The 25,605-nt window shown below is 61.8% G+C and overlaps 1 protein-coding gene across 1 annotated transcript; it reads left to right on the top strand.

Moving 5' to 3' along the window:
- The first annotated feature begins 4,888 nt into the window (after positions 1-4,888).
- TNNI1 (troponin I1, slow skeletal type) lies at positions 4,889-19,665 on the top strand. Its single transcript, XM_077902581.1, has 10 exons — positions 4,889-5,007; positions 7,530-7,596; positions 7,901-8,049; positions 8,283-8,370; positions 14,338-14,379; positions 15,034-15,165; positions 15,753-15,842; positions 17,341-17,517; positions 18,365-18,474; positions 19,290-19,665. Exons 1-9 carry the CDS (start codon positions 4,889-4,891, stop codon positions 18,470-18,472), a joined length of 972 nt encoding a protein of 323 aa, XP_077758707.1. The 3' UTR covers positions 18,473-18,474; positions 19,290-19,665.
- Positions 19,666-25,605: the final 5,940 nt, after the last annotated feature.

The raw sequence follows: 25,605 nt of genomic DNA, 5'->3' as shown, positions 1-25,605 counted from the left end.
GGCCCTTTGTGGGCGCCTCTGCCCCTGACGTCCTGGCCCAGCCTGGACCAGGGGTGAGGAGGTGGTCATAGTCCCGGGTGACCTCTGGGAGGCTAAGTTTACCGTCAACAAAGGCACAGCTGTCCCGCTGTTGTTTCTATGTCTGTGTGAGCACATTGTTGGAGGGGACAGCAGGTCATCACCTGTGTCAAGGTCAGTGAGTGGATGCGGCTGCTTCTCCCAGGGGAGGGAGCCCAGACCGCTGGGTGCCAAGAACTCGAACGAGGAGGCTTCCCAGAAGCTCTTGCCCTGCTCCCTTAGCTACGAGCACTCCAATGTCACTTCAGAATCCCGGGGAACAAGGAAGGACTCTCCGAGCCCTGGGGGCCAATTTCCTGCACTGTCTTTGGTCAGAAGGCTCCTCTGTGTGTGTGTGTGTTTTAAGATTTTATTTATTTATTCATGAGACACCCAGAGAGAGAGGCAGAGATGCAGGCAGAGGGAGAGGCAGGCTCCCTGCGGGGAGCCCGACGTGGGACTTGATCCTGGGACCCCAGGGTCATGTCCTGAGCCCAAGGCAGATGCCTGACCTCCCATCTTTGGGGCCCCCCAGGCATCTCTCCCCTTCACTGAGCACTTATTGAGCACCTACTATGTGCCAGCTGCTGTGCCGGGCGTTGAGGATACAAAAATGAATAAGATATGGTGTCAACATTCAAGTTTGTCCAGAATGTGACTTGAACTTTGTGGGTTAAATGCAGGGAAAGAGCGACGCACGGAGGCTGTGGAGCCTGGACGAGTGCTCCTAACGTGGTCTGGGGTGGTCAGGGCAGGCTTCCTGGAGGAGCCAGTGTGCTGCTGAGACCCGGAGGAGGGTAGGTGCAGTGGGCCTGGGGTGGAGTGAGAGAGAAAGGCCTTCCCAGAAGCCTCTGCAGCTCCCTGTGGCCGGAGCTAAGGGGGTGTGGAAGCCAGGGAAGCTTCCAGAGTGAGATCCCAAAAGGCATGTAACTTGATCCCGGACTTTGCTTTTCATCCTGAGGGCGGTGATGGGGGACACAGGGAAGTGAGGGGACTGAGGAAGGTGGTTCAGGCGGCAGGGGCATCCTGGAGGGGCTGCAGCCAAGCCAGCCACACGCAGTGGCCCAAAGGCAGCGGCAGGTCGGGGACCCCGAGTGGGGAGCCACCGATCTCCACGCGCGTGGTCACGCGGAGTGGGGAGGACAGGAGTGGTGCATGCCCCGGGGACTTGGGGTTGGCTCGGGTGGTGGCTGTGCCATTTTCTGTGATGTGAAGAACAGACGGAGGCGCTGAGGTGGGGCTCAGGGTGCGACCGCGGTGTGAGGCCGCACCGGCAGGTGGCTGGGCGCCCACGCAGGAGACGCACCCTGGCACCACGCCGGGCTGCAGGCTGGGGCGCTGGCCGCTCACTCACCTTCCCGCTTCGCCCTGGGACTAAGCGCAGCCCTCTGACCAGGAAGAGGATAATGCCTTCCGCAGCCTGGGAAGAAGGAAGGGGGAAAGGGTGGGAGAGACCGCGACATGGGACACTCGAGTCCAGGTGCGTGAGCCTGGCTGCTGCCCTGGGCATTGTCGGAGGGGGGGGGCGGTTCTGAGGCTCACCGTGCAAACCACAGGGCCTGGGGCAGGGCCTGGGACCCAGGGGGCCCCCGCTGGCTGTGTGGGGACCTCCCGAGTCCCCGAGTCCCCTGGGTCCGGGACCGGAGGGGAAGAAGGCAAAGGTGGGAGGCCGGCGGGCCAGGCTCCACAGAGGGCAGGGCCGTCGCAGGTCGGGTCAAGCCACCAAGAGGTCTGTCTGTCCAGAGTGAGGGCCTTTCCTTTTATAAAGATTTTATTTATTTGAGAGCGAGACAGCGCGTGCACACTAGCGGCGGGGGCTGGGGGGGAGCAGAGGAGGGAGGGGGTGAAGCAGGCTTCCCGCGGACCAGGGCCCGGATGCGGGGCTGGATCCCAGGACCCCGATCCTGACCCCAGTCTCAGGCCGACTCCGCCCACCGAGCCCCCAGGCGCCCCAGAGCGAGCCTCCCGCACCCTCCCGGAGCCGCAGGAGGGGCGCCCGGAGCACAAGTCACGGCCGCACATCTCCAGGTCTGGGCGCTGCCTGAGGAGCCGGGTCACGCGGCCGCCTGGGACGCTGACGCACCCCGAGGGCAAGCAGCAGGCAGGCGCGGAGGCCTGCTCCTTGGTCACTGGGACCCTTCCCCTGCCCCCCACCCAACTTTCCCAGGGGGGAGGGAAGGCTGCACACCTGGGGAGAGGTGGAGCAAGGGCTAGAAAGAATGAGCCACGCAGGCAGGCAGACCTGGGCAGCACGGGGATGTGGAGTCTGGGAAGGCTTCCGGGAGGAGGTGGCTTCCCGTGGGGACTCCCTCGGAGCCACAGTGGAAGAGAGTAACTGTTTCTGCTTCGCAGGTGGCCAGCGAAGGTGCAGGGGTGGAAACCCGGGGGATCTTGGGGTGGGGGCTGGACCTCCCAGGGCTAGGGCAGAGGGGCGGGCAAGCTGGGAACTGGGTGGACAGGCCGGCCTGCAGACCTGCGGGTACCCTGGGGCGGGGTGGGGGGAGGCGGAGGACACAGCTGCCCCCCCTCCCCCCGCTCCAGGCTTGCTCACTGGCCACACGCCACCCAGAAAATAATTTGTTTGAGCTTTGCCCCCTCACCCTCCAAGCTCTGTCCCCCCACCTCCCCTCCTGCTCCGCGGAGTCAGCCCCCAACCCCACCTGCTCATCTCGGGATTTCTGGAGAAGCAGCCTGTTTTCCAGGGACCCGCCGAGGCCAGGGCCCATCCCGGGCTCTTGGGTGCAAGGGCTCCGGCGAACAGCACACAGGAGGTCTGGACGGGGGTGACGGTGGCCTTTGGTCCCTGTCCTCCATTATAGCCCTGGGCTGGCGGGGTAGCTGAGCACATGGCTGAAGAGGACTCAGGGTGGGCATGGCTGGGCAGGGGGAGGAGGGAGGACCCAGGAGGTGTGCACGGCGTGTGGGAGGCCGTTGGGGGCATGGGAGCCCGTTGGGGGTGTGCACGGGGCGTGGAAGGCCATCGGGGGTGTGCATGGGTGTGGGAGGCTGTCGGGGGCATGCACGGGTGGCAGCGAGGGCGCAGAGCTTTGACGGAGGGAGTGTGAGCAACGCTGCTGTTGAAGGGATGGAGGGCAGCCCCTGTCTGCCGTCCTTGGGAGCCTGCGGAGCTCCCCCTACCTTGCAGACCCTGCTTCCAGCCCAAGGGTTGCCCCCCTCACCCGCCGCAACTGGGCCTCCCTGGACGGGCAGGGGGAGGGGGCCTCCCTGTCGTGGGGCATCGGCCCGAGATACCGGTGGATGCCGACCATGGCTACGCAGCCCTCACTGGTAGGTAGGTAGAGACGAGGTGATCAGAGCATCACTTGCAGGCTTTGAGGTTGTCAGGGAGTCTGTGGGGCCTTGGGGCCCGAGTGTGGTCCAGCCCAGCCCCCTGGTGGGCCCCCCGCGGATAAGCTCGGCCCCTGTTCAGGGAGCACCTGCTCGGGGCCGGCAGGGATGGGGCTGGCTGAGGACCCGAGGCCTGCCCCGTCCCTGCGGTGGGATCTGGGGGGCGTTGCTTAATCTGCTGGTCGCCCTGGGTTCCTGGTCGCTAAAGTGGGGTTAATGAGAGGACCTACCTCGGGATGCTGCGCTGGCGCCTCGGAAATACACTGGGAGCTAAGGCTGGCAGAGCTCCGGCGTCGTGCGGGCGTCGGCGGGGCCTCCAGGCGCGGTCCCTCGCTCGGGCCTCCCAGCCGCCCCTGCAGAAGGAGAAGGAGAGGCTGGGAAGGGGGAAGCGCCCAAGTCACAGGCGTGAGCCTTACCAGGGAGGCGTGTGTGCAGGGCCCGTCCTGGGCCGCGTCCCTGAAGCCACAGGCCCTGAGCGTGAGGCTGGGCTGTGGCAGAGAATCGAAGGGTGGGGGCTTCGGGCTCCTGGTTCCTCCGGCCCCTGCCTCCTCTGCCCACAGCCCTGCCTCCTCCCAGAACTCAGCTCCTGGGAACCTGGCCCTGGCTCAACCGATGGGCTTAAGATGGGCTGTGGGGGGGCCGGCTCCCCTGGGGTGCCGCGGCCTGGAAGGCGGGCAGAGCCCTGTCACTTGCTAATTTGGGCTCCTGGGCTCCTACGATGCCAGGGCAGTGGGGCTGACAGGTGTTGCCACCACCACCGAGGGGACGAGGGGACGAGGGGACGGGTTCTGACTCCACAACCTGCAGCCTTACAAGGCTTAGCTCCTCTGTCCAGACTCTTCCTTCCTTGCCCCGGGGCCTCCGGTGGGACGGGAGGCTGGAAACCCCTCTGGCTTTTCTCCCACCTCACCTACCCGAACTGCTCCCTCTTCCTGGATTGGCCCCTCCCTCCCCACATCCGCCAAGTCCCGGTTCTCGGTTCTCGTCTCTCCTCTGGCAATTGTTCTGTCTGTTTTGCATTGAGCTGTGAAGTCTTGGGGGATCTGAGAGAGCACAGACCACCGGGGCCCCGGCCAAGGCTGCCTCAGAATCTCCCTGAACTTGAGAAGACACTAAGGGGAGGCCATCAGCTTTGCCTCCTGCCCCCAGGGTGCGGGGTCCCCCGCGGAGGCCAGGCTCAGCCTCAGGTCGCCGGGCACCATCACCGTAAAGCCAGTTTCCAGATGAGGAAGCCCAGGTTCAGAGAGGACATTGCCGGCGGGTCAGCCGCAGCGACCCTCCGCTGAGATCGGGCCTGGAAGGCCTGCAGAGGGTTAGGCTAGGGCAGGGGTGGGGGCGCCGAAGCTAGATTCACAGGCTCGTGACAGGGCGAGGCTGGAGATGAAGCTGGACGAGGCAGATGAACAAGGTCAGCGCGAGCATTTCACGCTAAACGGTTTGCAGAATTGATCGCAAGGCAGCAAGTGCCAGCTGGCAGGAGAGAATGGAGAGCAAGCAGGTGGAGGTTCTGGTAGGCACAGCCCTGCAGGTTATTCAGCTCCCATCACCCTCAGAGAAGGCCAGGCCGGGCACGTCGAGGATGCCTGTGGGCCTCCGGCAACTGTGAGAGTTAAAGATGGGCCCAGGAGCGCATTCGAGTTAAAGCTGGGCTGGTAGGATGAGAACCGGGGTGTAGTCGAGGGGACGGACGTGACCCTGCTGTCGGTGCAACATGACGCGAGCGCTGGGCTGGTCATTAGGAGGCCCCTTCTCTCTGGGCCCCAATTCCTCAAGGACACAGTGAGAGCGCTGGGCAGCCTCCCCGCCCTGACTCCTGTGAGCCTCTGGGCGACTTCCGAGCTGACGTCCGGGGAGGCCCTGGCTGGGTGACGTCCCGGTGAGCTGGGTTCTGGCCAGGGCTGCATGAGGGTCTGCCCTGGGCTGTGGTGCCCAGGGGACGCTGGACCTGGGCTGGTTCTTCTCACTGAGTGCCGCCCCCCCAGCAAGCCCACCGTGCTCCTGGCTGGCCCCAAGTGCAGCCTGACGCGTGGAGTCCTGGGGACCAGAAAGGTGTTATAGGGTGTATTAGTTTCCTACAGCTGCTGTAACAAATTGCCACGACCCCAGTGATTCAAAATAACCAAAGTTGGGGCAGCCCTGGGGGCTCAGCGGTTTAGCGCCTGCCCTCAGCCCAGGGCCTGATCCTGGAGACCCGAGATCGAGTCCCACGCCGGGCTCCCTGCAGGGAGCCAGCTTCTCCCTCTGCCTGTGTTTCTGCCTCCATCTCTCTCTCTCTCTCTCCCTCTGCCTCTGTGTGTGTGTGTGTGTGTCTCATGAATAAATAAATAAAATCTTTAAAACAACAACAACAAAAACACAAAATAATCAAAGTTTATTATCTTACGGTCCTGGAGGGCAGAGGCCTAAAATCAGTCTCACTGGTCTAACAAAGTGTCGTGGGCCTGCTTCCCTCTTGAGGCTCTAAGGGGGTGTGTGTGTCTTTTTCCTTGACTTTTCCAGCGTTTAGAGGCTGCCTGCATTCCTTTGCTCACAGTCACGTCCTCTGTCTTCCAAGCCAGCAGCACGGCATCTTCTTTCTTTTTTGATCTTTCTTGCATCATCGGGTGTCCTTCTGCTGACTCTGATCCTAATGCCTCTGTCCGACAAGGACCCATGTGAGTAGATTGGGCCCATGTGGATGATCCAGGATGATTCTCTGACTCATGTTCCTTAATTTCATCAGGTTTGCAAAGTACTTTTTGGCACATGAGGTGATGTTCGCATTCCTTCTCATTAGGGCATGGGTGACTTTGGGGGCCATCATTCGGCCTACTGCAGGGAGCTCTACTGAGGGTCCTGTGGGGCCTGAGGACTGTTTCTGGCTCTGTGTCTGGGGAGGGTCCCCGCTGGCCAGGTGAGGGTCTGTGCCAGACATGGGCTCAGAGCTCCAAGGGCAGCTGCTCCTGCTCCCCAGGCGGAGTGGCAGGTGGGTGACCTGGCCGCTGTGCGGATATGTGCTGAGAAGGGGGTGACAGTAAGGGAGGAGGACAGGAGAAAGGCTGCAGAAGCGCCCTGGGAAAGGGCAGAGAGGGGCCCAGGGCCTGTCACCTCCAGTGGTGGCCCCTCAGCTGCATGTGGGCAGCTTCCACCCTGACATCGCCAGCCTTGCCGGTGGACTCCAGAGGCCCCTGCCTCCACGTGCAAAGAAAGACCAGAGCAGGTGCAAGGACACCAGGGCACGACAGTCCCATTTCTGAAGGCTACTTGTGAACAGACAGCAGGAATGAGGCCCTAGAGATGCTGACGGGTCAGGGTGGATCTGAGGGTGGAGAGCTGCCCCGCATGGCAAGGTGGGATGGTGTCTATGGGGCCTGGGACGAGGGGTCCTGGCCCTGCTCTGTCCCGTTAGGGACTGAGGAAGGATGACACCCCAGGGCCCTTAGAGTCCGCGACTCATCGTGGTCCCTGCTGACTCTCATTTGTTCTATTTGTAAATGTTTTCTTTGTTTTCCCTTTCCAGAAAGCATTATAATCCATGCAGAGAATTCATTTCCTTTTGCATCTTGACGTCTTGTAAGAAAAGTTCTTATATAAATTATAAACGCGATGAGCCAATGTGGTAAACGCCAGTAGACTCATCCCAGCCTTCAAACCCCTTCTCTGACCTCCAGCTGCTGCTCCGAGGCTCATGCCTGCCTTTAATGTCCATCCCAGCCCCTCCACTCAGAGTCCCATGCCTCCCAGCCCTATAACTTCGCAGACCCTGTCCCCTCTCCCCGGCAGCCTTCCAGCATCGGGGCTTTCCCAAACAGACGTGACCCGAGCCGAATCAGAGCAGCCTCTGAACACAACCAGAATGGCAGGGCCTCTCACGCCTCAGGAGGCACCGTGGGTGGTCTCCTCAGGACACTCCAGCCCGCAGCTCTCTCCTCCACCACCCTCCCTAACCTCCTGCTGCTCGTAGGCCTCTCGCTGGCCTCCAAGGGGGGTCAGTATCCTGCTTGTTCCGTCCCAGCCCGGGATCCTGGCCCAGGAGATGACCGACGATAATAGCCACAGGATTAACATAGCAGGCATTGTCTTTCTCTGACTATGGGGTGGGTATTATGTGTTCATCAACTGTCCTAAAAATACCCGGGAAACAGGTGCAGCCTCTATGGCTCCGGCTTCCCTGGATTCTGGCTGGAGACAGAGGGTGGGGCAGGGGAGAAGGTGGGCTAGCCTCACTGAGTTCCAGGCCTGGGTGTGGGGTGCCCTTTGGAACCCAGGGGAGCCTAGATTCCCAGAATCCTACGTGGAGAAGGGTGCAGTGTCCACAGATCTCCATGAGCATCAAGGTGGACTCAGCTTAGCCCCTGGCATCAGCCTGCCTTGCGGTTGACGTCACCCCCAATCCCGGGCATCCTCCTAGGGCCCGTGTAGCAGAGCCACCCGAAAGTCCCCAAATCCAGTCCTGAGCCCTCTTAGGCTTTTGGGGCCTGAGCTCAGGGGCCTGATTTCCACATTTCCTTGGCAGAGACATCGGTCAGCGAAGCAGCCCCCCTTCCCCGGCTCCTCCTGGTGCCCGCGGCCTCCTGGTGCCCCCCACCAGAGCCCCACGCTCGGCCCCGGGCCCGCGCTGCTCAGTGCCTCGTCTGCTCTGGTGCCCGTCGTCTCCCTGCTTTGGTGCGCGTCCCCCCCCCCCCCCCACCCCGGGCAGGTGCTGGTTTACTCGGTGAGCGGCCTCCGTGTGCACAGGACGTGTGTGCTTCGGAGCCCAGATGCATGTGTGTTCAGCGGGTGCCCGCTGTGTGTGCTGCGTGTGTGGGCTCCGGGGGAGGGGAGGGGAGGGGAGGGGAGGGCAGGGGAGGGGCAGTGGCTCTGTTCTATTTTTACTGGCCAGTTGCCGCGGCCCGCAGTTTTCATAGCCTCCCCTCCGCCTGCCCCTCGCAGTCTGCGGTCTGCGGCGACACAGCCAGCCCAGCTCCCGGAGGCTCCCAGAGGTACGTGTCACAGCCCCGGCCTTCGAGTCTGGGCCGGCCCTGAGGGAGAAGCTGGAGGCGGCCGGGGCTTGGCGACGGAGTGGGACCTATACGCTGGCCTGGAGCACGGGTTGGCTGGTGGGACAGTCCCCAAACGCTCCGGCCTTCTGTCCTGGGCACGGCATCTCTCCCGCCAGGCTGGCGGCAGGTGCCCACTGCCCATCGGAGGCTGAGAGCCAGGAGCCGAATTTCCCACCAGGGTGCTCCGAGGGCCCCAGGGTGGAGCCAGGCTGCCCAGCAGGTGTCGGGGGGGGGGGGGAAGGGGTGCAGGGGGGCAGGGTCGCAGCGGGAGTCGGAGCCCCGGCGGCTGCTGCGAGTCCAGGAAGACCTGGGCGGCGGCCGAAGTGCCAACGCCTGTGGCCGCAGCAGGTGCCCGGCTCTGTTGCACTCCGGGGCCCAGAGCTCCAGCCACAGCCCCTGCGGGCGGAAGAAGCCGTCCTGCCCCTCTGTCCTGTGTCCTGGGGGGCCGTCCTCAGCACCCCTGCCGCTGCCCGAACAGCCGGGCGAGCAGGTGAGGGCAGGCTGCCAACCCCGCGCCACGAGCTGCCCGGTCCGCCGGCCTGGCTCCGAGGAGTACGAGGTGGTTGGTGGGGCCCGGGGCCTCTGGAGGGAGGCAGGTGGGACCGCGCCTGGGCCCGGGCACCTTCTCCACGAGAACCACGGCTGGGCGCTGGGGCTGAGGCGGCACGGCCACCCCGTCGGGGTGACGGTCCCACGGGAGCTCTGAGATTCAGCTTCCCTGTGGAGGGAAGGGGCTCCGAGGGGGCTGCGGGAGCACCACGCTTGCTCACGACCAGAGGACTGAGATGCCCTTGAACTGGGGTCCAAGGTCAGTTCCTGCCCCTGCAGACACACACACACACACACACACACACACACACACACACACACACACATGCTATCGCTCAGACACTTGTCCTTACACACAGACACTCTTACGCTCAGCCTCGGTCTCCTAGTCTAGTTGATATTCTTGGTCCACCCCATGGGGCCTCGGGGAAGGGAAAGCCCAGCTCCCAGTCCCCCCTGCCCCCGGCCACCCTTTGCCCCCTCCCTCCAGTGGTGGGTTTATGGAGTTATCTCCTCACTTGCTACTCGCGGGGGAGATGGAATGCTGGCCCGCCAACCTCACGTTTGCGCTATCTGCATCCTGACTTCTTATCAGGTTTCTGCTTGTCTTCCAGGGGACCTGTCAAGGGGTCCCGTCTGCTGGATATCAGAGCACAGGCTGGGGACCCCTCGGCCTGGCGTTTGTCAGTGGGGCAGGCTGGGGGGCAGGCCCTGGCGCTTGGCAGGAGGCCTGGACTGGCCTGGGCCGGCTGGGCCCCAGGCTGGTGACAGTGGGCTCTGAGGGAGGCGTGGACATGGCCAGATGCCCGCCAAGGCTGAGGCCATCCCCACTGGGCTGCGACCTGCTGCCCCCCGGGGACTGGCATTATGGGGGGGCCGCGATGATGGACAGAAGGACCTGGAGGTGTTTCTTCACCAGCTAGTGTTTCTTTTTGGACTTCCTCGCCAGTCTTCAGAGGAGTGGAGCCCTCAGAATAAACAGCTGGTGATAAAATCTAATTTCAGCCAAATATCTGGGGAATTTATGGATTGGATCCTACCTCTCCCTCTGTGCCCCAGGGTGACAGCTGAGACTCTGGGGTCATACTCCCTCCCCCTCCTCCACCCCAGGAGGCCCAGAGGGCTTTCTGACTGGGTGGGGAGATGCAGGACAGGTGGCCAAGCCCCACTCACGGGCTGCTGCGGGGAGCTTCCCGGGCATACAGAGAAAGGAGAACATTGAGGGGGAGGTGGGAGGTGGCTCCGGAATGAAATCACCAGTAGCCGCTTTACAAGCGTCCTTGAGACTCTGCCCTTGCTGGGACCAAGCCAGGTTCTTGGAGCAAATTCCAACTCCTGACCTGCGGCGCCCCATGCCCCCCCCCCCCAGGCGTACACACTGGCCTCCCCTATCCTTCACTGTGAGACCCAGCTGGGGATTCCTGTTCCGCCTCGCTCACCTGCTCCCACCCGAGTTATCCTTCTCCTTCCCCTGATCTTTTGCACAGTCCCTGCCCTCTACGGGAACGCTCTTGGTCCAGGCCCCGCAGGACGCTGAGCTGGGTCTGGCTTTGGAGTCGCCCCTTGTGCCGCCTCAAGGGACCCCCTTCTTGGCCTGGGTCCTCCAACTGTCGGGACTAAAGGGAGCCCCAGAACAACCCCCATCGGGGGCCTTCATAGTGCTCCATGGCCAGGGGCCCCCGCAGAGGTCCACAGGGCTCCTATGTACCCCTTCAGCCTGTGCCGTTTGCTCTTATTGCTGGAATTTGTTTTGCTTCCAATTAGAATTTGGTTTGAACAAAGGGGTGAAGAGCTTTTTTTAAATGGACAATTTGTCTAACCCCGATTCTTGCAGAGGAGAGCTGGCCTGGAGCGGGTCAGGATAAAGATGAGCATAGAAGGCAGGATTTGGTGGGGCCTCTCACCGTTCTACCCAGGGGTGTCGGTCACACTGCCGGGCCTGGGCACGGCACCCCGGGCACCAGGAATGGCCCAGCGTGTGCACGGCACCTCCTGGAGTTGTGCCAGGTGGCACTTACCTGTGCTCCATCTTGGCTCTGCACCATCCACCTTTCAGGCGGTCTCCTCCCTGGGGACTTCCATGACCACCCTCAGCCCCAGGACACACTCTGAACGGGGCATGGTGTTTAGGGCACCACGATCTCAGTTTTCAGACAGATTTCTGTGGATTCCATTCTGTTCCGTGGGGGTTGGCAAACATTTCTGGAAAGGGCTTGATAGTAGATATTTTAGGTTTTGCAGGCCACGCAATATTCTGTTGCATATTCTTTATTTTACAACCCTTTCAGCTTTTTTAAAAAGAGGCGGGAGGCAGGAGGGTTGGGTGGGGGTGGGGGACGGCAGATTTGGCCTGGGGGCCGTGGTTTGCATACCCCCCCCCTGCCTACATACCTGTCCAACAGAGCTCCTTTTGGTTCTTATATCCATTGCTTCTTTGCTTTTGTAAGATTGCTCTTTCTTGTGAGCGAATGAGTGAATGAATGAAAACAAAGAACCAATGGACAAGTGCTTATCCCATCCTCACCTGTTGGAATCCATTCCCCGGGAATCCTTCTTCCTGGGCCCAGCTGGGGCTGGGGCAGGCCTTCCACCTTTCCCACCTTGATGATTGCTTTGTGCCTCCAGGTGCTGCCCCCCCGACCGCCACCATGCCTGAAGTGTAAGTAGCGCCGCCCCCGCCCCGTCGGCCAAGCCCTTTGCCGCAGATTTTGGCCCCAGAGGGGAGGCACCTTCAGCTCAGCCCCCAGGAAGCCAGGTTCTAGAACAGGAACAGTCCTGAGCCACCACGTGTCCTAGACTTTGAGCAGAACCCACGTCCAGGTTGCCTGGGGAAGACCTCTGGGTGTCTCTGGGCGGCTCAGGTGGCTTGCCTGTGTGCTGGGCCTCCATGTGACTTTGGCCCAGCAGATGAACATGGCTTTGGGAATTTGCCCACGAGGCCAGGGTTGGAAGCTTTCACATGCTGGAACCCCGCGGTGAGGCTTCCCTGAGCGCCCCCCTCCCCCAGCTGACGGGCCGCGCAAGACCTCCAGTAGTCTCGAGGCCCCCTGGACTTTCATTCTGTCCTGCTGGCACTCTTGAGCTGGTCCCCTTGCCCGATGCCTCATTTCCTTCTGCTGTGTGCCTGGCACCACCCCGCCCCTGCCCGAGCTCGTCTACGTGGTTCTGCTGTTGCAAATGTGATACGAATTGCTCACGCTCTGTCTTTTGCTCTCTCCTGTCCTTCCTGTGATGGATCCCTAAAGCGAGGTAAGTGAGATCTGGGGTATGTCTTTCCTGGTTAGGTCTTCAGACTGGTGAAGGTGGGGTGAGGCGGGTGGGGGGGGGTGTCCAGGGGCCGAGCATATTCGCCAGAGAATACAAATGTCGAGTGAAGATTCCGGGCAGGGGCTTCCGTGGGCACGGCCTCACCACAAGGTCATCCGGGGTTAGGGCTACAGCACGGCCGGTGTGACTCTGCATCCTTGCTGAGCGCTGGGCACGTTCCTCCTCATTTGCTCCGATCACTTGTCCAGCCTTGAGGGACCATCTGGGGTTTTTCTTGCAGAGCCAATCCTGTGCCAAGCCAGAGCAACAAGGGATTGTTTAAAGAAGGGGGTTCTTCTACCCGCTGCCCAGTGACCAAACGTTGAGAGAGGAGCAAAGAGGTGTCCTCACACTCCCCTCAGGTCTCAGATTATTCTGACCCTTCGACAACCCAGATTTATTCGGGTTACTGAGAGCGGAGCCTCTGCACCCCCCGGGCTGAGGAGCTGCAGGGACAGGGCTGTGGACTCTGAACTGGCAAGGGTGGGAATTAGCAGCCGTGGTGGACGGGGACCGGCACAGGGATTCCCAGTTACAATCGAACGCCCCACTTTTCCATAGTCCTGTGAATTTCTCAGTAGGAAAATGAGTGGCCACTGATGGGTAGTCACACGAGGTGGCCTCTGAGCTCACCGAGCAGTGAGGAAACGACATTGCCACGGGTGGGCGACGGGGCGTCCCCAGTGACAGGCAGTGATTCTGGAGGCAGGCCATTTCTCCAGCAAGCACGCTGGGCTGATGTAGCCCGGACCTCACTTTGGGAGGCGGAAGGACGAAGCAACCACCCTGAAGAGTCGGATTGGGAATCCCACATTCCGTGCCTACAACATGAAGCCCATTCATTCCCCCCTTTCCTCCCTTAAAGGCCATTGGCTTCTGCTTTCACACTAGAGTAGCCACCGGGGTGAGGCCCCTGCACGCCACGTCCCCAAGGTGGCTGCTCGCTGGCCGCCACCAAAGTGCCAGCCTTGGGTCCCAAAGAGCGACGGGTGCTCAGAAGGCCTCCCAGTCTCGCGGGTGAGGGGGTGAGCACCCTCCCTATCCTCTCCCCTGAGGGGACATGGCTGCGCCTGTCTAGTTGGCTGGAATATGTCGGGGATTTTTATTTTATTTATTTATTTATGTATTTATGTATTTATGTATTTATTTATTTATTTATTTATTTTGCCGGGGATTTTTTAGTAGGAAGAGAAAACAATGTTTTTTTCCCCTTTTTTAATTAAAAAAAATTTTTTTATGAGAGTTCAATTTGCCAACACATCGCATAACACCCCGTGCTCCTTCCTCCAAGTGCCCCTTCAGTGCCCGTCACCCAGTCACCCCGAACCCTGCCCACCTCCCCTTCCACCACCCCTTATTCGTTTCCCAGAGTTAGGAGCCTCTCATGTTTTGTCAGCCTCACTGATATTTTCACTCATTTTCGAGAGAAAACAATGTTTTTTTTTTTTTTTTGAAAACAATGTTTTTAAACCTGAGAAAGAGTAATATGGATGGTGTTGATGTTAAAAAAAAAAGAAAGAAAGTTGCGAAGCCTAAAAGGATAAACTTCTTCGTGTATGAAATTCAGGGCTTCTGTGCAAGGCGGGTCACCTAGGTGCTGGCTGCGACTGCCAGGCGCTAACCGTGCCTCCCAAAGCGTTTTCGCGTCTGTGATGTCACATGATGTCATTCTGTGTGTAGGAACTCTGGGAACTGAGGACGGTGGGTGGCAACATCATCCTTGTTTATGGACGAGGAAGGGAGGCGCCCATAGAAGTCATGTGACCCACACTGGACACCCCCCCCCCCCCCCCCCCCCCCCCCCCCGCCCAGCACTAGAACCAGGATTGAAAAGTGAGGGCCTCAGCCTCTAGGTCAAGGTCAAGGTCGCCGACTCCAGCAGCAGCCCCCGAAGTTGAGGGGGTAAATCACAAAGACGAGGGGCCCTTGAGGGGACCCTGTGGCGAGGGTTCTGGGTAGTGATGGTGAACTGGGCGGGCATGCGTGCTGGCCTCCACCAGATTTCCAGGTGTGCAGCCTCTCCCTCACCACCTGTCTCTCCCCTTCTCACCCACAGAGAAAGCCCAAGATCACGGCCTCCCGGAAACTCCTGCTGAAGGTGAGGCCTTGTGCTGGCTCTGAGGGGACATCCAGGGGAGACTTAGGGGGGATGCGGAGCAGTCTGTGGGGGTGCGGAGGCTTGGGGGAAGGTGAAGAGGAAGGAGGCCACAGCAGGAGAAGGAGGGGGAAAGGGGAGGGGGAGGCAGAGGGAGGCTGGTCTCACCTGGAGCCAGGTGGTCAGTAAGCGGGAGCCTGAAGCTGGAGCCCCGGCTCCTGCCCAGGTACTCGGGTGGAGGCAGCAACCAGCTTCAGGGGCCAATCCACTGGTGAATGCCAGAGGGCCTTGCTTTATTTTGGCGAGAGTTTCTCTCTTTGGGGCTCCGTGGGCCCAAACAGGCCAGGAGTGGGTAAGAGAAAGACTGTGAGGGTGAGCAGGCCCCCGGGCCCAGCGGTGCTATGTGTGGGCGCCCCGTGTTTGCTCTCCCGCGGCCCTGCCTGGCCACCGCCCCTCTCACCATGCGACCGTCTCATCCGCTGGCTCCTGGGCAGCCTGGCCTGGGCCCCAACCAGTATGACCAGTACAGGAACACGCTGCTTGTAGAGCCAGAGGCAAGGCCGGTGCCAGCCTGGGGTCCTCCTTGCCGCCTGCGTGATGCTGGGTGGGGACCCGAGGGCCCTGGGCCCCTGGCTCAGCAGGCTCTGTCCCACCCAGAGCCTGATGCTGGCCAAGGCCAAGGAGTGCTGGGAGCAGGAGCACGAGGAGCGGGAGGCTGAGAAGGCCCGCTACCTGGCCGAGCGCATCCCCACGCTGCAGACCCGCGGCCTGTCCCTCAGCGCCCTGCAGGTGAGTCTTCGGGGCTGACACCAGGGCCCCGGGGTGGGGGTGGGGTGGGGGGGAGCAGGAGCCTGTGCTAACAAGTGGCTCATCCCCATCTCAGGGCCCCTGGAGGCAGTGCTGGGGGATCCCATTTCACAAGGGCAGGAAGGGAGCCTCAGGACTTGTCCGTCCTTCCCCTTCCAAATCGGTTTTTAATGTCTGTAAACCCCCGATAACTGTTCAAGTGCCGCCGACTGTGGAGAAAAGAGACTGGAAGGAAATGCACCGAAATGTCACCAATGGTCACCTCCCCCTGCCGGCATCACTCATAGCCTGTATTTTATTCTTTTTGTTTAGTGCATAGCTTTCACACTTGCTACAATTCACTTATGTCATTTTTATTGCAAGAAAACTGCGTGAAGAAAACCGTGACATTTCGGGGAAGGGAAACAAAGGGCTTACCCCGGGAGCTATCAGCAGCCGTGCACCCCAGGGGTCCAGAATGCAGACCTTGCAAGGGCGCTGGCCATGGAGGCAGGAAAGCGCTGCTGGTCCCGATGGGGCGGACCCTCCCCTCTTTCTGTCCTTGTCTGATCGACCTCTGCTTCCCCCAGGACCTGTGCCGGGACCTGCACGCCAAGGTGGAGGTGGTGGATGAGGAGAGATATGACATTGAGGCCAAATGCCTGCACAACACCAGGGAGGTGAGCTCGCCGGATGGGAGGGGCTGGCGGCGGCTGGGGCGGGGGCGCAGGGGGCCGTGGGGGGGATCACGGCACTGACGCTGCCACCCGGGCTAGGGCCCCGTCCTTCTGCAGGGTTTGGCAAGTGGCCACTTGGGAAGCTCTGGGTCCCCCACTCCAGCCCCCAGGGGCAGGAAGAGGATAATCACACAGCTGAGAAGCACGCACTTGCCCCCGGCCTGACCCACGGGCTCCTCAGTCGCAGGGGAGCTGCCGCCCTTGTTGGCCCACACACTCACGCGCTAGTGACAACTTCCCTTTGTCCCTGGCTTTCATGTCCTTGCCCCTTTGATCCTCCCTCCACGCCTATGGATGATGCAGCGCTGTCATCTGCACCTTACAAAGGAGGGCGCTGGGGTTCAAAGGCTGAGAACGTCGGTCCGGGTCACCCAGTGGTGGCTGCGGCCCCCGGTGTGGGTGTGGGCGTGGGGTGTGGGCTGCGGGGCGTGGGGTGTGCGCTCTGTCCCCCTGCCGCTCGAGGGGGCTGTGCCTGGTACTTGTTCAAGCAGCAGGAGGGGGAGGGCAGATCAGAGAGAGCTTTTCCTTCCTTCCCCTTTCTCCCAGCACCGACAATGATTTGGGGCGTCACCAATCTCCCCAGGATTCTGTCCAGAGATAGCACCCCGGAACTCCCCGCAGGGCCTAGTGCCTGGGGGCTCATCCACGCTACTAGACCCATGCCCTCCGTGAACTGCTGTGCGGGCTCACGGGGAGGAACTAGCTAGAGGCAGGAATGGGGCCGTAGGACCGGGAGGAAGCGGCCCACACCCAGCCCCGGCTTCTGAACCAGACTTGTGCTGAGTTGGTGGAGCTGCCCGTCTATTCACGTGACCATGACAGGCATGGCTGATGGGCTCCATCTGTCCATTTACTCATTCGCTCATTTTTTTTTTTAAAGATTTTATTTATTCATGAGAGACACAGAGAGAGGCAGAGACACAGGCAGAGGGAGAAGCAGGCTCCATCCAGGGAGCCTGACGTGGGACTCGATCCCGGGACTCCAGGATCACGCCCTGGGCTGAAGGCGGCTCTAAACCGCTGAGCCCCCCGGGCTGCCCCATTTGTTCATTTTTAAAAAGATATTTATTCATTTGAGAGAGAGCTTGCGAGCCAGCGAGCACAAGCAGGGGGAGGGGCAGAGGGAGAGCAGGTTCCCCGCTGAGCAGGGAGCCTGACACCGGGCTCGATCCCAGGACCCTGGGATCATGACCTGAGCCCAAGGCCTGGCCGTCTGAGCCCCACCCCTACCCCCCACGCCCCAACTCACTCATTCATCAACAAGCACGTCGTCGTGGGTATTCCAGAAGTGAAGGGCGGGTCTGAGTGTCGCGGAGGGCCTGGCCGGGAAGCTGGCGAGGTCGGGGTGTAGCTTTGGCTGAACTCTAGAGGTCCGAGACCCTCAGGGAGGGGGCCCTCGGGTGCTCTCTCTCCACGGACCCTCGCTCCCTCTCACCTGCAGATTAAGGACCTGAAGCTGAAGGTGCTGGACCTCCGTGGGAAGTTCAAGCGCCCGCCGCTGCGCCGGGTCCGGGTCTCGGCTGATGCCATGCTCAGGGCCCTCCTGGGCTCAAAGCACAAGGTGTCTATGGACCTGCGGGCCAACCTGAAGTCCGTGAAGAAGGAGGACACAGAGAAGGTGAGGACTCCTCTCCGCAACCTTTCGGCCCCTGTCCCCTCAGCTTCCCCTGTTACTCCGTCACATGGCCTCGGGCAGGAGCTCCCGCTGGCGGCCAGGCGGCCAGGCGGCCTGGCAGCCTGTTAGAACATTCTGGAGCTCTCTGGGAGGCCAGTGATGAAGTCTTGTGATTCTATTTTGGGAGAAAGAAGACTCGCTCCCCTCCCTCGGGCTGCTCGCCATCCGAGGAGGAAAGCAGAGGAAGCCCGAGTGAGCAACAAGGTAGAAAGTGTAGCCAGTGCAAAGAGGATGCGGAGTTAGAGTGACGGGGCGACCAGGGTGACCCCCGTCTGTCCCCACGGGTGGGGGGGGAAGATGGCACATCATGGGGGTCACAGGACACTGAGCACAGAAATTAGAGAACCGAGTTCAGTCGCTGATTCAGCAACAAATCCCTGGAACGGATGGGCCGCGGCCGCGTGCTCGAGAGGGTTGGGCTCCAGAGGGCCCGCGCTGAGGCCGTGCGTGTGAAGACAACCCAAGGCTGCGAGTCCGCTGGCCAAAGGAGAGCCGGCCAGGTCGGGAGGAGGCAGGCTGCTCAGAAGAGGTGGCCCTGAGCCGGCCTCGGGCCCGAGCAGGCGGTGGCGTGGGTCTGGAGGCCGGGGCGCCCAGCTGACACGCTCCCTCTTCCCGTGCAGCCTCGGCCTCCCCGAGTCCACCCGATGCGTCCTTGGGCCCCACCCGTGGGCAGGCGTGTCGGGATTTCCTCTTTTCCAAGAGGCTGACTTTGCATCAGCAAATTTCTCTTGTGATGGGGGGGCCCAGCTGCCCTCTGGTCTCTGACGTGTGTTGGGGGGCCCGCCCGTAGGAACGCCCCGTGGAGGTGGGGGACTGGAGGAAGAACGTGGAGGCCATGTCCGGGATGGAGGGCCGGAAGAAGATGTTCGACGCCGCCAAGTCTCCGACCTCGCAGTAGAGGTAGCTAGAGACCAGCTCCCTTCTTGGGGGGCCCACCAGAATCCAACAGCTCACGGGGGCTCCGGGACGATGGGCCCAGCGGGGGGGCACTGAGGCGGCCCGCCCTGGCTCCAGCACCCCGACACCTTGGGCACGTGGTTCCTGCTTCGGGGCGCTCCCGGCTCCCTGTCCGCAGCACTGGGGGTCCAGCAGGGAGAGTTCTCCAAGGGCGTCCCAGTCCGGCCTATCGGTTCCACCTGCAAATGCTCTGGCTTCGCCCTGGAGCGATTTGATCTGGACTGTGGGGTGGGGCCTGCCCCCGGGGTCCCTCCTGCAGGACCTTGGGAGCCGGGGTTGGACGAGCCCTGAGGGAATTTGAAGCTTTTAAAAATACCTCCTGGCAAAGGACCCCAAACTCGGAGTCCCCGGGCCCGGTGGGCGGGGGGGGGGGTGTCCGTTCAGAGAAGACGAGACCACCCCCTCTCTGAGGAAACTGCTGGAGAAAGCAGCAAGTGTAGGGCGCAGAAAAGCCCCACTGTTGCTCCGGGGGAGGTGTGAGCGGGTGACGGGGAGAGGGCCGAGGGCTGGCACCGCAGGCTTTCCGGAGCTTTCCTCTGAGGAAGCGATGGGCAGGCGCTAGCAGACGCAGGGCAAGGGCGCTGCAAGGCCGAGGGCACAGGGGGCGCATTAGTGGGGAGCAGGGGCAGGGCTTCAGAAAGGGGAGCCGAGGGAGCCCGAGCCTGGCTGAGAAGCTGGGGTTTCCTAGGAGCCCCCTGGCTGGCAGCTCTGTGTCCTACCGGTAAAGCTGTAACCCGGCGTCTGCCTCTGTCCCACAGGCCGTCCTGCCGCCCCGCGCTCTGGGCTTCCACGTCTCGCTCCTCCCTGCAGCCCGGCTCACCTGCCTCTCTGCACCCCACCCTGCCCCTCCGGAGCACCCCCTCCTGCCCTCGCCTCTCCCCTCCAGCCTGAGCGCCCTCCTCTGGGACTGGGACTGAACAGACACCCGAGAGGACAAACCCCCGTGTCTGAAGACCTCGCCCTAGCGGGGTGTAGACGCCGGCCGGCTGCGGTGGAGCCAGGCTGAGGGGGAAGGGGTGTGAGAGCGCCTTCCCTCTGGCCCCGAGCTGCATCCCTCCACTGCTTCTCTGACCTGCAGAGTGCCCCCCACTCCGGGCATCCCAGCTTCTCCATTAAAAACCAGGCTCCTGGTCACCTCTGTCCCTCCGTGCCGGTCATGTCTGCACCATGTGAGTGCTCAGAAGGGAGGGGATCCGGAGGGACGGGTGCGCCGGCTCCAGGCAGGAGCTCAGGGGCCGAAGGAGGTCTAGGGAACTGGCAGCTGCCTGCCAAGGTCCCCCGGGCCCCTGCCGCCCAGTCCCAGTGACATCACCCCGTCACCACCCAGAATGCTCAGACGACCCCAGGCCTAACCTCTGGAACAGCCCAGCCCTCCCAGCGACCCCAGCCATCAAGGTGGGCCTCTCTACGCAGAGCCCCTTGTCTCGCCTGCTGTCACAGTCCCCTTTCTCTGACAACCTGGACCACTGCTCCCTGGCAGCTGCTGGATGTTCCTGACTGTTCTAGACGTCCCTTCCGCCCCTCACCTGGTCCTCTGCTTCCCTGGCCCGGCCCCAGGGACACCTTGTGCTTGTGTGTCTGGCCACCAGGTGGCTCCTTTCCCCATCGCCGCCCCTGGGCTCACCTGTCCTGACCCCTGCCCTCTCCACCTTCATTCACGCGCCCTCCTCCCAACCATTTTCTCCCCACACTGCTGGTCACATCCTCCATCCACTCGTCTCAAGGTGGGCCAGCCGGGGATCTGTCCTCTAGGTCAGGTCCTTGCTCCATCCCACTGATAATCTGGACCCAACGCCTGGGGAGGGGTGTGAGCCTGGGGAGGGGTGTGAGCCTGCTGGGGTGCAATATGGGAAGGGGCCCTCCCTGCCTGCCCTCCCACAGCCCCCGGGAGAGGCTCCGCGGGGCAGACACCGAAGTTCTGGGGGGGTGGGGGTGGGGGAGGCAGCCCCTGGCGACGCCGGAACTGAGCCTCCAAAACCGGGGCCCTTTGACTCTTTCACCTGGACCCTGGCCCCAGGAGAGGCTGGGCCCCCTGAGGAGTCCCCCATCCTCCCGCCCGAGTCCCTGGCCTGCCCTCTGCTCCCAGCATATGACTGGCCATAAGCACCAGAAGCTGAGTACAAAGTGCAGTGCCAGCTGCTCCCTGGGGCAGCTGCTCGGGGTGGGAGAGCGACCTCGGGAGGGGCCGGGGAGGCATGCTCGGCCGAGAGCTGACCCCGGACCTGACGCACGGAGAGCAGGGCCGGAGCCGGGCTTCCCCGGGGCCCAGAGCAGCTCCCGCTTACAGCACGTCGACCACACACACCTTCACACTGAACCTTCACAACAGGGTACGATTCCCGGGGCGTCTGCCTTCAGCCCAGGGCGTGATCCTGGAAACCCGGGATCGAGTCCCACGTCGGCCTTCCTGCAGGGAGCCTGCTTCTCCTTCTACCAATGTCTCTGCCTCCCTCTCTGTGTCTCTCAGGAATAAATAAATAAAATCTTAAAAAAAAAAATAGAAAGAGTCCCCAAGCCGACTCCCTGCTGGGCTGAACATGAATGGGGTGGGGATGGAGTGGGGGTGGAGGCTCAATCCCAGGTCCCTGAGATCATGTCCTGACCAGAAACTGAAACCAAGTCAGCCACTCAGCTGCCTGAGCCACCCAGGCGCCCCAAGAAGTAGATACCCTTATCTTGGATGGCTGCACGAGGACCCGGAGGCTGGGCAAGGTGAAGGAATCCACCCTGAGTTACAGGGTTTGATAGCTGCACATCAGCAGTCGGGACCTAGGCCAACCTGCCTTTGGGACTGTCCTTTCCTGGGGCCAGATTTGCCACGAGAGCCCAACCAGCCGCTTTCCAGAAGGGACACCACCGGGCTCCAGGAGCCCCACATATGCACCTGAGGAGTTCCAGTAACCCCAGCGAGGGGAAAGATAGTCAACTGAGAAGCAAATGCCACCAACTGTGCAAGGGTTTTGTCTTTCCCCCAACACTAGGGCCAGAGCTGGGGGTGGAGGATGGAGGGCTTCTGGGGGGACGCCTGTGGCAAAGCCGGGGAAGCATCTCCTGTGCAGCTGGAGAGGGACCAGGTGCTCCTCCGTCCTTGGTAGGAACGACCAGGGCACAATGCTACCCCACCCCACCTGTCCCAGAGCCCTCGGGTCACAGCTGCTGCCTCTCCCTCCCCACGAGGTCCCTGTCCACATCGGCCCGAGGCTGGGCCCCCCGTCTGTCTGGAGCCCACCGCCAGCAGGGCACTCGGGGCAGGCCCAGCGTCTGGGGCCCAGGGCGGCCCAGGCTAAAGTGCCCTGCTGAGGGAGCGGCCCAGTTAAACATTAGCCCCAGAGGCCCCCCGCGAAGTGAGTCAGACTCCCCGCAGGGATCTGGGTTGGGCAGCCAGGGGGGCAGTTTCGTTCCAGGTGGGTGACCAAGCTACAGAACACTGGGACAGCCTGCTGGGACCAGCGCTGACGGCAGCCTCCTCTCCCGCCCGCATCGGGGCTGTCCCCTCCAGGATCCCCCGCACGGGCCAGCCCGAGGCTCCTTCACTGGAGCCGAGGATCAAGGACATTCTCTCACTCCCAAGACACACCCCTAAGCCACCCGTGGGTCCCCCGAGGCTGAGCAGCGTGTGTCCCCACAAGCCCGTGGCGCTGGCACAGAGAACTGCGGGTGACGCCTGCAGGCCCGCAGAGGGACAGTGACTTGTTCAAGGTCACAGACATAACTGGGATGGAAACACAGGTTCCCTGGACCCCCAGTCTCCTGAGAAAGCTAGATGTGGGTACAGCTTTGGTATCGCAGCGGGAAGCAGTGGCCTGATGACCCACGCAGGTGGCGGGTGCACCTCTCGGGCTCTGGCTCCAGGGCCAACATCTGCCTCGCTCGCTGCTCAGCACAGACTAGGGCAGGGGGGCGGGGGGTTAACCTCTGCTGCAGGTTTGGGTGAGAAGTATGGCCTCACCTGGGTGCCAGGGGTTCCAACCTCGGAGCCCCCCAGCGGAGGAGCGCGTGTGCGTGAGTGCTCAGGGCTGCTCGGTGGAAGGGGAGCTGGTGTGTGCGAAGGGCGTGTAGTGGCGTGCCTGTCCCCGCGTGGGGTGGACGCTTCCCAGACGCGGCTCTGCTCGTCAGCTCTTGGCGACCCGAATTTCAGCTGCCCCACTGCGTGGTGAGGAAGTCAGTGCCACGGTGTGGAAGTTTCCATGAAGCCAAATGTACTCGGTGATGAGGGCTCTCCTTTGTTCTAAAAGTATGCATGCCTTAAGTTTATGATTTTAGTATTAAAATATTGACTTACAGAGTGGGAGGATGGTAGGTGGTTTTTTTTTTTTTTTGGCTTTTTTTTTTTAATGCTCTTTGCAAAATAACATGGTGGCAACACCATTCGGGTATTCGTATTTAAAAAATGTTATTACGGCAGCCCAGGTGGCTCAGAGGTTTAGCGCCGCCTTCAGCCCAGGGCGTGATCCTGGAGACCCGGGATCGAGTCCCACGTCGGGCTCCCTGCATGGAGCCTGCTTCTCCCTCTGCCTCTCTCTCCTCTCTGTGTATTATCATGTATAAATAAATAAAATCTTAAAAAAAAAAAAGAAATATTATTAGTTTGTAAAAACCCGAAGCCAGGGAACCCCCTGCCCTGGATTTTTTAGGGTACAAGAATGATTACCTCATTTGTTTGTTTTCGGGCTCCCCCGAGACTGGCCTGACTGGGAGGCAGCTGCTCAGTGGGTGCCGCCTGATGAGCCCTATCCCGGCCGATCCTCCTCCGAGGAAGTGCCCAGCACCCGCTTGTGGTTTTTCACGCACGTACAGCTGAAGAGCCGTAGGATGCACAACCGCCTGCCAGCCACGCGTGTTAAGAACCAGGGCGCTGCAAAGGCTTTCAAAGGCACGAAGGCGAACAGGATGCTGGGCTCCGGGCTCCGGGTTCTCTTGGTCCTCCTGACCGCGCTGCCCCGCGTTTATGAGGTCCTCAGCAAGATACTGTCTGCCTCTGCGTGGTTTTGGTTAAACTTGACACACATGCATGCTTCCTGCTTTTTCCCCTTCGAGGGGAAGTGGGAAAATCCACCGCTGTCGATACGCCTGCTGTGACGTGACAAGAGGACCGTCATCACTTACGCATTCATTTTCCTGTTGACGGACACCGAGGTGGTTTCCAGAATTTTGCTACCGTGAACCGTCCTGCTTCTCTTCTGCTGCTCCTGCTCGAGAGCGTGTCTCCCCAGGGGAGCGAGTGCTGGGCCGCCAAGCACTCTCACCTTCACCTTGGCTAGGTCGTACCTTGGACACCACCTCCAGCAATGCTGCCGATTGCCGATACTCGTCTCCCGGTTTTGCCATGTCCAGGAGGCCGCGGGATGCTTAGCGCTCCCCCCTCCCCCCGCTTCTCCCCGACCCAGCTCCCAATGGTGCACTCAGCGGGCTTTTTGGCCAATTCGGGGTTTCCTGCTCTTCCCAAAGCAAGTTAAGGCAGTTCTCCAAGCCTTTACTGAGCACCTACTACACCTGGCATAGAGTTGAGGGGCTACTGAGCGACTAAGAGGTGGGCTCTGGAGACGCCCACGAGAAGCCCGGGGAGCCAGCGTGGGGGCGCAGACATCTCTGAGCGGTTCCGTCCCGCTCCCCGGCTGGTCCTCGGGGCCTACCCCACCCCGGCCTCCGCCTGCTGTGTGGTCCACGCAGGCCAAGCTGCCTGTGAGGACCCCTCTCCCACAGCCCGCGTGTGCCGGGCAGCTCCCCTGGCTTTCCTCAGGGACCTTCAGAGCCAGGACCGCGGCCAGGGCTGCGGCGGACGCCTCCCCGCGCACGGACGGCCCCATGGCAAAGCGCTGTCGGGCCACAAGGCCCATGATGCTGAGGATGAAGAACCCCAGCGGTGTACGTCCCTGTGCGTCCCCGTCCTCCTGTCCTCCCGCATCCCCGTGTCGTCCGGGGCCCCTGCCCCGCAGGCTAGGGGGACGCAGCAGGGCGCGTGTCCCCCGTGGTGGCCAGATCGCCTCTGCTTCCCGCTCCAGGCCTGGCCCGCTCCCTCCGTTTCTCTCATGGTCTGTCCCAAGCAGCCCCCTCGCGTGGTCTCCCACCTCCGATCTGACCCCGGCCTACGGCCTCCTCGGCTCCTACGGCTCGCAAGGTCCATGACCTTCCCCGTTCCGAGGCCCCCACCCCTCGCCTTTGCCTCAAGCTCCGCACATTGTAGGGTAGGAGGGGCCCCTGGAGCCCCACGCAGAGGCCCGGCCGCCTTCCCTGCGCCTGGCAGGGGCTCCTCCCCGGGCACGCCCGTCCTCTTGGCTCCGGAACCGCCTGCACGTCTGCCCCTGCCTCGCCCTGCTGCGTCCACTCCGCGGCCTCTCCGGACACTTGACCCCCCCAGCCCGACCCGGACGTTCGTTCCTGCGTCAGCCTTGCCCATCCCTCTGTCAGAGTCAACCCCTCCCGAGGACACGATTTCGGTTTTCATCGCAGCCCGTTCTGCAGTGAGGCTCGGGCCTGCGTCTCCATTTCCAGAGCTGGGAGGTCGGTCTGCGGCTGGACCGCTTTTGTGTCCCCAGAGTCAGAGCCACCTGCTGCTCGTAGGGTCCCCCAAAAGATCTGTTTAACCCTCAACCCCTGGCAGCTAAGAGTGTGACCTTATGGGCAAATAGGGTCTCTGTGGATGTCATCAAGGTGAAAGGGCTCCACACCAGCTGCATTCCGTGCGCCCTCACCTAATGACTGATGCCTTTGTAACAAGAGGGGGACACAGACACGGGGACGCGGAGAATTCCTTGTGACCAGAGAGGCGGAGATCAGAATAACAGCTGTCGACCAAGCAACCCCGGGGATGGCCGGCGACCACCCGGAGCCAGGAAGAAGCAAGGAGTGAGGCTCCCCTGGAGCCCGTGGACGCGGCCTGTCTCTGCCAACGGCCTGGTCTTGGGCTTCCGCCCTCCGGGACTGTCAGAAAACGAATCTCTGTCGACTGAAGCCGCTTAATTTGTGGGGCCTTGTTACAGCCGCCCCAGGAACAGCCACCAGGCACAGCACCTGGCGCATAGAAAATGTCTGGTAAGCCCACAGTGCCTGCCCTCAAGGAACTCTTGGGGCTTT

This window comes from Canis aureus, chromosome 6 (genome assembly GCF_053574225.1).
Source record: "Canis aureus isolate CA01 chromosome 6, VMU_Caureus_v.1.0, whole genome shotgun sequence".
NCBI lineage: Eukaryota > Metazoa > Chordata > Mammalia > Carnivora > Canidae > Canis > Canis aureus.
The sequence above is the reverse complement of the archived record's forward strand: the minus strand, read 5'-3'. Positions and strand labels throughout refer to the sequence as shown.

Bases quoted from the DNA above. Each gene is read 5' to 3' on its own strand.
- TNNI1 (XM_077902581.1), top strand. From the start codon at position 4,889: ATGGAGAGCAAGCAGGTGGAGGTTCTGGTAGGCACAGCCCTGCAGGTT. The intron at 8,371-14,337 runs GTGTCACAGCCC...TCTCACCCACAG, and splicing joins CCGGAGGCTCCCAGAGGTAC to AGAAAGCCCAAGATCACGGC. The intron at 15,843-17,340 runs GTGAGCTCGCCG...TCTCACCTGCAG, and splicing joins GCCTGCACAACACCAGGGAG to ATTAAGGACCTGAAGCTGAA.